At 38.1% G+C, this 13,663-nt stretch overlaps 1 protein-coding gene across 1 annotated transcript in view; it reads left to right on the top strand.

Annotated features, from left to right (window-relative positions):
- KDM4C (lysine demethylase 4C) overlaps positions 1–13,663 on the top strand; it is a 400,505-nt gene that overhangs the window by 275,005 nt on the left and 111,837 nt on the right. The window contains exon 17 of the mRNA XM_068973756.1: positions 619–727. Within this exon, the coding sequence (XP_068829857.1) occupies positions 619–727 (109 nt within the window). The remainder of the gene's footprint in view (positions 1–618; positions 728–13,663) is intronic.

Below are 13,663 nucleotides of genomic sequence, written 5' to 3'. Positions count from 1 at the left end.
CTGAACTGAGCACAAGGGTTTTAGCAGGAAACAAGGGAACAAGTTAAGTTTCATTTCCCCTTATCTCTTGGTTCCTCTGATTATAGTAGGATTGCAATAAGAAACAATTTAATGAAAGACTTAATCTGTATTAATTTTTTTAGAGAATTTTTGCTGTTTGTTCTGGTTTGCTTCATGACATCAGAATTACGTAAAAAGATTATGTGGTATACTCATTTCATTTTCATACCTTTTATTAATTGAACTAATCTTTTGCCACATATTAATTATCTTAAGTATATTAAACACTTCTATAATTCATGTCAAGTGAAATAGCAGACATGCATCTCAGTATTTTCCAGGTCACATGTAGAAATGTATAAATACAATGATAGTAATTCTTTGGTCTTCACCTAGTTGTTCTTGTCACCGTGGTGGGCAGGTGTGGCACTGAATCTATCCAGGTATCATCCAATAGCTTTAAAATTCAGAGAGTCTGTTTGTGATGGACATAGGTGCTCTGGGCTTGCTTTCTCATCTGTGTGTTTCTCATGCATGTGAATTGTTACCTCCTGGTGAAGTACAGGCCGTGTTAAGTTTAGGGAACATTTGTTTACATTTCTGTCTCGTTTCCTGTAGGTGGGCCCATGTCATGTGCGCCGTTGCAGTCCCAGAAGTCCGGTTTACTAATGTCCCAGAAAGGACACAGATAGATGTAGGCAGAATACCTTTACAGAGGTTAAAATTGGTGAGTGCCAATACTTTTTTTTTCCTCATAAATTAGTGTTAATTTCAAGTTCTGAATATGTCTATTCATGCACATACTTTTTTCTTAGCTTCATTGAATTATTCTACATTTTTTATCCTTTTAGCCTAAATTACTTAGCTGCACGTATTCTTTTTCTGTTGTATTGTAAGTATGCATATAGCTTTCTACGAATTATGTCTTCAGTGAGGCAAAGGAATACTGCATTTCATGAATTAATGTGACTTTTCAATCTCAAGGCTTTCGGTGAAGTTTGTTAGTAACTGACCCAAATTATCCAAATATCTCTGTTTGAATTGCTTAGTCTTTCTGTCTCTTGCCTGTCTTTGGTTGGCCTTGACTTAAAAAAATGAATCTAACTTGATTTCATCATCTCTTCACCAAGAAGAGACTTGCAGAGAAAATTTGATTATTCCCGAGGGATTTTCTCACCAACAGATAAAGTTCATTTAAATTGCCCAACTCTCTGGCTGGTTATCTTCTCATTGTTTCTCTTTGTTAGATTGTTTTTGTTTTGTTTTTCTCTTTTTTCTTGGAAAGGTAGGCCTTTAATGTCCTCCACACTAAAGTTATCTTGGAGTTCTGTTAAATTGTGAGCCAGCAGATTACTAGTTCAGGCTCTTAATATTTCATATTTAATGAGAATTTTTCCTACAGGTAGATTGCATGACTTTCAGATGCTGAAGCGTGTCTTCCAAGTGGACTTAATACCCTGCAGTTTCTTTAGTCCCTGTTACTTCTGGTTGGGGTCTTCCCACTGTTTCCGACACTGAGCTGTGCCTCTCCACCTGAGCGTTTCTCTCTGTCATCAGTAGTCTCTCCACCACTGCATAGCAGCGTGTTTTGTCTCTGGACTTCTGTCTCAGGAACTTAGACTCTATTCTACTGTCTTTCAGCGAACCCTGTTATTTTCCACTGTAGCTCCATTAAGAATTTCACATTGCTAGAAAATATGTGGCCCTTTCCACGCCCAATGATTGCTGTTGGCAGATATGAGATCATCTGCCAGCATGATCAGAGTGTGGTAATGGAAGTTTTGAGAATGAGATGGGAATAACTGGGACATTTAAATGGCCCTTCAAAGTTGATGGTGACTATCAGAAGAGAGTAAGGTTGTTCAGCTCATGAACTTCGAAAGGAAAATGTTTACAACCTTATATCTTGATCACCAGTTTAAAAAGAAAAACTAACCTTGCCATGAGAGAGAGGCAGAAGTAGTGTCTTCTGTGACTTTGCCAACTGCTGTGTTTCTGCTTGATTTCAAGAAATCTCATATGTAGCCTTAATTTTGTCCTCTCTCTTGTCTTACTGTGCTGATACTTTGTTTATAAGTGCAGTTTGAATGCAAAAATTTTAACACCCCAAAGGCTGAAAATTGGTACAGAAAAAAGAAAAAATACAATAAATCCTATATCACATTACATTTTATGTGCAAACTGCTTTTCTTCTATTGCTTTTTACTTATATAAACTTGTTTTCATTATTCAATTGATACATATTATATCTGTGGATATTGCTTGGGTCTTTATGATTAGGACAGAATGCATTAGTTTTGTCCATTAAAAATTATAAAAAATATCTTTCATTGGAGGAAAAACAACCTACCAATAAGAAAGAAATAAAAAAATTGCCAGAATTAGGATTGTAAGGCAGGTTATAAAGAAAAATGTTGAGTTCATTACATACTATAAAATGTAATGCTTAGTGTGACAAATAATAACAAATGTCTTACATATTAATTTTTTTTTATTTACAAGTAATATGTATTTGTAGAAATTCCAACACTGCATTTAACACCCACCTTTGGGTCTCTTTCCTAAAAGATGGTTCCTGTTATCACATTAAGGCCCCTTGGAATAAGTGGTCACTGCTCTTGATGCTTCCCTTTAAGGACTTGTGTACTGGCTACTCTTCTCTACAGATCGTCCTTAGTGATCTGTTTTCACCAGTACCAGTCTCAGAGGGGTTTTAATGGAACAACAGGGAGGGCCAGCATGGATCATTTCAGTGCCAGCCAAGAAACTGTATCTAGAAATCTGAAATCTGATGATGGCCTCCAAAAATGGCAAAGGTTGCCACCTTGACTGTGTATGTTGCATATTCTTTTGAAGTTTAATTAATCGAATAAGTGTACATCCAGCCAGAAGTAGGAGCAGTAGTTTCATGTAGTATTTCGTCTCAGCTGACCTAAGTCTAGATGGAGTATTTTACTATGTCTGTTTAGTGAATGTATGTGTGTCTGCTCGTGTCCGTTTCCCTTTTTTTCTGGAGCTATAGCCAGCCCTTTTCTGGATACTAAATTGTTCATCTTCTTTTCTTATTCACACAGATGAGGGGGTAGGGATAGGAATTAGATATTTGTGTCTGTGTATTTCACCAAACAGTTATTACCTGACCTCACCAAATACTTGGGGTACATTTTTGAGTAAGATTTTTATTCCTGTCTTCTATCATCTCATAGTCTAGACTGGGCTTTTTTTGGCTTTGGCTCTGTTGATCTTTTAGGTAAATTAATTGTTGTAGATGGCTGTCGTGTGTATCATAGATCGCAGCATCCCTGACCAAACAGGTGAAGCCAAAAGGTATAAACTTGTAGTTATAAGGTAAGTAATTACTATGGATGTAATGGACAACATCATGACTATAGCTGAGACTGCTGTGTATTGTGTAGGAAAGTTCCTAAGAGAGTAAATCCCATGAGTTCTCATCATAGGAATAATTTTTTTCCCTTCTTAAATTTCTTTTTGTTGTATCTATATGGGAAGATGGATGTTAGCTAGACATACTGTGGTATTCATTCATAATATATGTAAATCAAACCATCATGCAGTATGCCTTAAACTTATACAGTGATGTATGTCAGTTACTTCTCAACAAAACTGGAAAGAAACTAAGCAATGCCACCTATATCCTGGGAGGTAAAATCACCCTCCTGGGTGAGAACCTCCTGGTCCACAGAGAAGGCATACACATGATGAGAAAATTTTTGTCATTTTCAGGAAGATAATATCTTTGTTGAAAGAAGTAAGTGGCAGTCTGGCAAAATAGAAATTCTGAATTGCTTTTAAAAAGCATCCCTAGAGGTTTTTTTTCTTTTGGCTGATTGTTTAAATTTCTTATTTGTGAATAATGCAATAACATTTGGCAACGTATATTTGCTACTGTACAATTATTAATTTTATGATCCAATTTAGTATTTTAACTTTACCTGTTCTTGTAGACGAAGAAGGAAATGGCAACCCACTCCAGTATTCTTGCCTAGGGAATCCCGTGGACAGAGGAGCCTGGTGGGCTGCTGTCTATAGGGTCGCCCAGAGTCGGACACGACTGAAGCAACTTAGCATGCGTGCATGCACTGGAGAAGGAAATGGCAACCCACTCCAGTGTTCTTGCCTGGAGAATCCCAGGGACAGAGGAGCCTGGTGGGCTGCTGTCTATGGGGTTACACAGAGTCGGACACAACTGAAGTGACTGAACTGCAGCAGCAGTTCTTAGAGAAAATGAGCAACCTTGATTGCTTTTTCCCCCCCAAACTTTAAACTTTTTATTTTGAATTGGGTTATAGCCAATTAACAATGTTGTGATTGTTATTGCTGTTCAGTCTCCAAGTCATGTCCAACTCTTTGTGATGCCATGGTCTGCACCATGCCTGGCTTTCCTGTCCTTCACTATGTCCCGGAGTTTGCTCAAACTCATGTTCGTTGAGTCTTATCCTCTGTCACCCCTTACCTTCTTGTCACCCTCGTCTTCTCCTACTTGCAATCTTTCCCAGAATCAAAGTCTTTTCCAGTGAGTTGGCTCTTTGGAAATGAGTCATCCAGCCCAGCATTTCACATGATATATTCTGCATAGAAGTTAAATAAGCAGAGTAACAGTATACAGCCTTGATGTACGCTTTTCCCAATTTTGAACAAGTTTGTTATTCCATGTTTGGTTCTAACTGTTGCTGCTTAATACAGGTTTCTTAGGAGACCGGTAAGGTGATCTGGTAATCGCATTTCTTTAAGAATTTTCCACAGTTTTTTGTGATCTACACAGTCAAAGGTTTTAGTATAGTCAATGAAACAGAAATAGATGTTTTTCGAGAATCTCCTTGCTTTTTCTGCGATCCAGTGAATGTTGGCAATTTAATCTCTGGTTCTTCTGCCTTTTCTAAATTTAGCTTGTATATCTGGTGTTTCTTAATTCATATACTGTTGAAGCCTAGCTTGAAGGAGGTTGAGCATTGCCTTGGTAGCATGTGAAATGAGAGCAGTTGTACAGTAGTTTGAACACTCTTTGCCATTGCCTTTCTTTGGGATTGGAATGAAAACTGACCTTTTCCAGTCCTCTGGGCACTGCTGAATTTTCTAAATTTGCTGGCATATTGAGTGCAGAATTTTAACAGCATCATCTTTTACACTTTGAAATAGCTCAGCTGGAATTCCATCACCTCCACTAGCTTTGTTTGTAATAATGTTTCCTAAGGCCCACTTGACTTCACACTTTAGAATGTCTGGCTCTAGGTGAGCGACCATACCATTGGGGTTATCTGGGTCATTTCAGGTGAACAGTGAAGGGACTCAGCCATAAACATACATGTATCCATTCTCTCCCAAATCTCCCTTCCATCCAGGCTAGCACATAACATTGAGCAGAGTCCCATGTGCTATGGATTAAGTCCTTGTTGGTCATCCATTTTAAATATAACAGTGAGAACAACCTTGGTTACTAATCAAGTATCATAGATTAAAATTTTGTGGTATGTATGTGTGTATGTGCATACATATGGTAGTTACTGAATAAATATTCATGAAATGAATAAAAAGGCAGCAACATTTTACTTACTCTTTATGCTTCTGACATAAAATTATTGTGGCTGAAGGATTTGATCAGACAATATGAAATGACTTGTCCTTTATGTTTTTTTTTTAAAAAGGAAAAATCCTTTAAAAGTCATGGTGCTAAATTCATGCACATCTCTTCCACAAGCAGTTTTAAAACAAGGCACTGGTTACCTTATCTGCATCAGTGGGTACATACGATTAGGCCACGGAGCCTAGCAGTAATTTGGAGTCTCTGAATACGCATGGAGCAGTTTCCCTGTTGTCTCAGAGTTCTCATCTTGGAACCTCTGGTCAGCTGGGGATTGAAACCTAGAGTAGTGACCTGAGTGAAGCAGAGGCAAGGGAACTCTGAGCCTCTCTCCAGTGCCCACTAGGTGGTGCTGCTGTTCCAATTTAGTATCCAGTTGCCCTTAAATCACCTCATTGAGAAAGTGCCTAATCTGAGCCTGGCCCAATTTTAGAGGGGGGTGTGTAGGTGTGTCTGTGTATGTGTTTTTGTGTGTGTGTGGGAGAGACAGACAGACAGACAGACAGAGAAGTGATGCATGCTGGGGTGCTTTCACCCAAGGAGGGCTTTCACTGACAGCAGGGCAGAAAAAGTGCTGCCTGCTGTGCATTCCAAGTGCTGAATTCCAGAGGGTGGCTTTAGTGTTCAGGTTTTCATTTAGCCATATAAAAAGAGCTGCTCTTCCCTTGGGGCAAGTTAGTGTTTTTCTGTATCAGTAATAAGCAACACTAGTAAGGGCTAGTAACTGTAAGAAGCTTAAAGAACAGTTTATGGCAAACAAGTTTAAAACGTCTTCTGAAGTATGAAAGCTATATATAAAAAATGCTTATTGTTAGTAGTAGTCTTTTTAGAATACAGAATATTGGAGTTTATGCAGAGCTATTTGACTATTTTGGTAATACTGTTGTTAGCCTTTTATTTATTCATAGATTCAACTTGTGGTTTTTGCAGTATTCCTCTGCACAATTATTTGTGTAGGAAGATTCTTGTAGAGGATGTAAGAAAGGATTTGTTTGCTATAGCAGATTTTTCCTCTTATAATGACCATTAAAAAAGGGAGACAACGAATGGAACACAACTCTTTCAGTGCTCTTCAGGGGATTATGTTGATCCTAAAATAGTGTGTGTTTTGTGAAGAACCTTTATCTCATCCAGCCTCCTTGTTTGCTAATATCACAGGTGTGGCCTCTTTCAAGTCCCATAATTAAATGGATGGCACTGGAGTTATTTTCAAGACATTGTATTTTATTTATGTGGCTGTTAATTTAAATGCTTTAATAAAATTCATTATTCATTTTAAACAAAATACCACAAAAATATATTTGGCTACAGTGGTATTTATCCAATTAGTTTGCCCCCCCCCCTTTTCTTTCTTGAACAATATTTATCTTCTGTGTAGAATAATTGTCTTGGGGGCTAATAAAGTAATGGCTGCACCATCTTAAAAATGCTACCGGTGGCTTTCTGGAAATACCAGGTTATTAGGCAGAATCACCCCTTTAACAAGAAAGAAGTGGCTGAATGTTACCTGAATAGTCTGTATGTCCAAGCCATGTTCAAAAGGGAGAACCATTTTCTCTGTGAGCTTAAGCCTTCTTCTCATTATTAACACAGGTTCTAGATTACTGAGCATTTTCTTATCTACTCATTTAGAACGGATTCCTTTGGTTCGGAACGACTTTGAGTTTGGGAAAAATTATCCTCGTGATGAGTCCTATCGTTCCCACCCCCCTTGCCCATGTCCTCCGGTACCTTCTCTGCTTATCCAGAGGGTGTCAGAGCACTGGCACCTGGTAGGGAAAAGAATGGAGCAGATGCCAGGAATGTCTCCTACTCCCCACTTGAATGTGTGCTCAGGGTAGGCACTCTTGGGATTGGTATGCCTGAGGATGAGAAGAAAAAATTGCTCCCACATGGTATAGACTTTAGAATTTACTCAGTCATTTCCTTTTCTTGTTTCCTTCTGTCTTGTTTTCTCTACTAATATGATTGGTTGGCCACAGTCATAATTGAATTTCTGGTCATAATTAAATCTTTGAAAAATTGTGCAAAGAAGATGACAACAAAAAAGGAAGTAGAGAGATATAAAACACAAGTGAAGTTAGAATGTCTTTTTTTAGAAAATTTTTCATAATAGAAAATATAGGGTAAAAATTATCAGGAACAATTAAGAACAGGAAATTAGAGAGGGCAAAGCTTTTATAGTATGATCACACAGAAGACAGCAGCATGGTCAGGAAACAGATCACCAATCTTAAATCTGATTATAAAATTTAAGGGAAGAACATTTAATAAAAAAAGAGTAAATCAGCACAAAATTATGGTATTTGTTACATATTTAACTGTGAATGTCTACTACACACATCAATCACTTCTTGAAGATTGAATTAATTAAATATTCATTGAATTTATATAAGTAAAACAAGAGGGCAAGCTTGGGAGTTATAAGAAATCTTGGAAAATTGCAGCAGACCCCAGATGTAACAAAGTTTTAAAATGGTTTTCCCTTTTGGAGAGAAAGTTCTCGAATAGAAGTCTTAATGACATTATTGAAATATTCAGTTGCATGTATTGAAGAAAATCTCATATGCTGTCATTGCATAGAGAACTTGGTGGTATTTGTGGACCATGCACCTTCCTCACAGTGGCATAGTGACTACCTCTGGTTTCTATGTCTGCAGACATTCCTATGAGTTTTGAAATTTTATTTCTGCAGCCAAATAGAGGGAGAAATGATTTTTGAAATAGCTGAAGTTGCCCCCAGGCTTTTGATGACCTCCACCTTGTATTTGACAAGTGAACCAAGCACAGGCACAAGTGTTCTCCGAGTGAAGAACATTATTTTGAAAAGGAATTTATACTGCAGTGATGACGGAGCTCCAAACCTTTCAGTATCTGGCTGAGGCCAACTATTCTGCTTAGAAGGCTCTATACATTTTAAAATTTGTACCTGAAGGCATATAATAGTGAACTTGAAAGCCAAAGATTATAGTTTTGAAAGGTACATCAATTCTGAAAATAGAGTAGTTTCACTGTGGTATTCCATCTGAAGAGTTGAATCAAGGATGTAAAAAAAAAAAAAAAAAATTCAGCTTTCTTATTTCCTAAAGGAAGACTCTTATTCTCTTGCTAACTGGCTTATATTATCAGATGCATTGAATACTAAAAATAGAATTACTGATGGGGTCTGCCTCTCGTGCTGTAAGATCACTCTGAGTCCTATTTAGTGAACGTTTCAGAAGTGTGAGAAAGCAGCTTCACTTTCTTTCTAGAGGAAATCATAGTTGTTTTCAACAGAGCCTCTATTAGTGCAGTTCGGAGAATGCAAAGACATATTGATTATATTTCATCACTTTAAAAGAAAAAAATGTGTTGTAAAGGCAATCAGTAAAAGTCATTATGTTTCACATAAACTCATGTACTGATTTATTCACATCTTCTGTTATTTTTAAAGATGAGAAATTCTAAGAAGATAATAAACATTGACAATGATGAGCAAGTTTATTGTTTAAAATGCAGTTGAGGAAAAATTTGGTTGTAATAGGGAATTACTGAAAGGGGAATAAGTGATACTACAAATGGCAAAATTGTGGTGTGGTGTGTAGGGTCCTGTTATTTAATATGCTCAATATAAAATTTATTACCTCATTAAGAACATTCTTCAGGATTTCAACATATGCATGTCTCCAACTTTGCAAGATTTTTAAGTAAGTGTAGTGTAAAAAAAAGTACATTAGTAGCTGTATAGTACTTAACTGTCAGAATGATTTGCTACAGGGACTAGATCCTATTGCAAGCTGTCAAATTTGTATATTGCTGTAATACCAAACCATAAAATCTTTTGAGTAAAATGGAAAATGTCAGATGGGCATGACTACAAATAATATACTTTCTGAAGGCTTTAGATGTCTATAGGAGAAAATGTGTAAATGCATGAAATGTTATCTTGTTACTATGGATTTTTCTTTATCTGTTAAAAGACAAGTGTGAGGCAAAAGGAAATTGATTGGAGCCTTTAAATTTTTCAGTTTTGAACTCATTTTTTTCCTGAGGACTAATTTTAAAAACATTATTAAACAGATGGGTAGAACTTCAGATAATTCATGATTAAAGAGTATTGTGAGAGAGTCATCTTATCTTTTGACTTACATTGCTGAATGTTTCATTTTTTCCCCTGATCTTGTCTGTGTGAGTAGTGATTACTGATGGATCTTTTAATTGAGTGAGTGAGTTGGGGTCAGGGTTCCAGAGATGGAGTCACCCCTTTCACTCCAACATCAACTGATTCAATACCTACAGACACTTGCCAAACTGAGGTAGCTGCTGGATGGCTTTAAACAACCCATAGGGTTTTGCTTGGTCAACAGTGATTAACAGAAGAAAGGTTATAGATTTTGAAAGGTACAGTCATTATTGTAAAGCAATGGATCCATTATTATTTATTTTTCCACTGTTTTAGTATAAATTATTCCTTTGGAAGGGGCTCTTAAAAATCAATGAAAAATTATAAACTGCTTCTTATGTAAAGTGACAATCTTCTCACGCTTGTCATTAATTTAATGTAAGTCAGTGTGGTCTATTTTAGGCATTTTCTCACAATTTAGGAATGTCATTTTTTAAGACGAGCTCATAAGTACAGGTAGCAGCCCAGTTTGCATTTATTGATTTAAATATCAACGGTTCTGTGCATTTATCTGCATTGCCATTTGGATGATGCAATTCTCAGCCTCTGTTACATTGAGACTGAGCATGTAGGCTCTGGGCTGAGATTGTTTTGAGTTCCATGTCCACCACCTAAGCAACCTTGGCCATACAGTTTAACCTCTCAGAATCTTGTCTGTAAACCGGGGTTGTTGTGTGAATGACGTGAGGTAGTGAAGGACCTGACATGTTGCTACACTCAAAAGTTAGTCACTGCTTATGGTAGCTGATGTAACCCCTTGCTGTCTAAATCTCTGTGAACTGCCTTTTAGCCAATCAGAATCAAAGCAGATAAATATTTATAAGGAGAAAGTAGGTTCCTGGTACGCTCTCATTTATTTATTCATCTGTCTAGTAAATATCTCTTTAGGACTTGTTGTGGGGTTAGATGATAAATATACATCATTTCTGCTTTTATAGATATTACAGGGTAATGGGAAGTTACTGAAAATTCAACAAGTGATTACAAAGCAGCATGAAAAGTTCTTTTGTAGTAAAAGTCCAGAATGCAGTGAAGGACCTTACTGAATTGGGGGCACAAGGGTTGGCAGTCAAGAGGTGTGGAGAAGCTTGCTGGAAGAAGCAGTGCCTCATAATGCCTCGTTTGAGCCCTGAAGGATGAGAAGAGGTGCACTGAAGAAAAGGTCAGGAGAAGGGACAGGACATTTGGTACCCTGGAAGTGGGAGGGAACTGTGTAAGGTCTAGGAAATGACATTTCAGCAGAGCCAGAGTGTGAGGTGTGAGGAGGGAAAGATGTGTCTTGAGAAAGGGAAGCCTCAGATGATGTAGCACTGTGCTCTCCAGTTTAGTAGCCTCTGGACACTCTCAGCTACTGGACACTTAGAACATGGTGAGTGTTACAGAGCTGAACTTTAGATTGTATCTAATTTAAAAGTTAAAAAATGAAAGCAGCATAAACACATGAAATACAACTGTAATTTTGGTAGGTCCACATTTTACATTTCAAACACCCTTGAAAATTTAGTGTCCAAACAGATGTGTGTAAATACACAGCTGACTTCAAAGACTTAGTATGAAAAAAAAGAATGTGAAATATCTCATTAATAATTATTTTTATATTGGTTATATGTTAAAATGATAATAGTTTGGATTTATTAAGATCCATTTGTTAGTTTGTATTAGTAAAATTAATTTCATCGGCCTTTTCATTGCAGTCACATATACTTAACATGTGTCCCCTGGTAGCTCAGACAATAAAGAGTTTACCTGTAATGCGGGAGACCCGGGTTTGATCCCTGGGTCAGAAAGATACCCTGAAGAAGGAAATGGCAACCCACTCCAGTATTCTTGCCTAGAAAATCCCATGGATGGAGGAGCCTGACAGGCTATGTACCATCGGATCTCAACTTTCACTTTTCAACATAACATGTAGAGCTTCCCTGTTGGCTCAGATGGTAAAGAATCTGCCTGCCATGCCAGAAACCCTGTTTGATCCCTGGGTCAAGAAGATCCCCTAGAGAAGGGAATGGCAACCCACTCAAGTATTCTTGCCTGGAGAATTCCATGGACAGAAAGCCTGGCAGGCTACAGTCCATGGGGTTGCAAAGAGTTGGACACAACTGAGTGACTAATACTTTCACTTTTTTCAACCTAACACTTATCATTTTAACTATTTTTAGGTGTATAGCTCTGTGGCATACATGGCGTTAAGTATATGCACATTGTTGTACAACCACCATGCCCTGCTATCTCCAGAACATTTTTGTCTTCCCAAGCAGAAGCTCTGTACTCATTGAACAATAACCCCTCATTCTCTTCTTCCTCACTTGTTTTTTTTTTTTAATAAATTGTTCATTTATTTAGTGTGTATTATTTATCACCTACTGTAGTAAGCTGAATAATGTTCACCCAAAGATATTAGATCTTAATCCCTGGAACATGTGAAATGTCACACCTTATTTGGAAAAGGGACTTTTACAAATGTGATTTAAGGATTTTGAGATGAAGTTATTTTGGGATTATCTGGGTGGGTCCAAAATGCCATCACACCTGTCCTTTAAGGAGAGGTAAAGGGAAATTACACACGGAAATCAGCCATGTGATAGAAGCAGAGTCTCACTTATATTTTTGATGTGGCTCCTAAAACATTAAATATTATATATCTGGCTCAAATTTTACTCCTACTGGGTTTTGTACATTTTCCTGAACACATTGAAGAACCTTTGATGCTGAGTAAGAAGTGAAATAATAGACCATGATTGTGTTTCAGATGGGTATTCTGCTTCTGATGGGGAGAATATGTTCGAGAGAACAGGACTGGGGCCAGAGAGGCCAGTTTCAGTGATCATGTGAAAGATGATTTAAGTGTAAAGCTGAGATGGAGATGAATGAATTGATTGCAGGTGGGGTTGGCTTAGACTAGGTGTGGAGGAGGCTAGGGTTCTGGATAAGCAGCTAGGAGACTAGTCACGCTATGCAAAGGGCTTGTTCTTACCAGAAGGGCATGGGGTTGAGGAGGAAGTATGTTTGGGCATATTTGATTTGAGGTCCATGTATTCCAACTAGGTTGACCACAGGAGAAACATATGCTAGAATTCTACTTCTCATGGGTATGTAAATGTTTACCAGCTGCTCCTAGATTGTCACATGAAGTTCAATAACTATTCAGTTCAGTCAGTTCAGTTCAGTCGCTCAGTCGTGTCCAACTCTTTGCGACCCCATGAATCGCAGCACGCCAGGCCTCCCTGTCCATCACTATCTCCCAGAGTTCACTCAGACTCACGTCCATAGAGTCGGTGATGCCATCCAGCCATCTCATCCTCGGTCGTCCCCTTCTCCTCCTGCCCCTAATCCCTCCCAGCATCAGAGTCTTTTCCAATGAGTCAACTCTTTGCATGAGGTGGCCAAAGTACTGGAGTTTCAGCTTCAGCATCATTCCTTCCAAAGAACACCCAGGACTGATCTCCTCTAGAATGGACTGGTTGGATCTCCTTGCAGTCCAAGGGACTCTCAAGAGTCTTCTCCAACACCACAGTTCAAAAACATCAATTCTTCGGCGCTCAGCCTTCTTCACAATCCAACTCTCACATCCATACATGACCACTGGAAAAACATAGCCTTGACTAGACGGACCTTTTTTGGCAAAGTAATGTCTCTGCTTTTTAATATGCTGTCTAGGTTGGTCATAACTTTTCTTCCAAGGAGTAAGCGTCTTTTAATTTCATGGCTGCAGTCACCATCTGCAGTGATTTTGGAACCCCCCAAAATAAAGTCTGACACTGTTCCCACTGTTTCCCCATCTATTTCCCATGAAGTGATGGGACCAGATGCCATGATCTTCGTTTTCTGAATGTTGAGCTTTAAGCCAACTTTTTCACTCTCCTCTTTCACTTTCATCAAGAGGCTTTTGAGTTCCTCTTCAC

This window comes from Capricornis sumatraensis, chromosome 6 (genome assembly GCF_032405125.1).
Source record: "Capricornis sumatraensis isolate serow.1 chromosome 6, serow.2, whole genome shotgun sequence".
In the NCBI taxonomy this organism is placed as follows: Eukaryota; Metazoa; Chordata; class Mammalia; order Artiodactyla; family Bovidae; genus Capricornis; species Capricornis sumatraensis.
The sequence above is the reverse complement of the archived record's forward strand: the minus strand, read 5'-3'. Positions and strand labels throughout refer to the sequence as shown.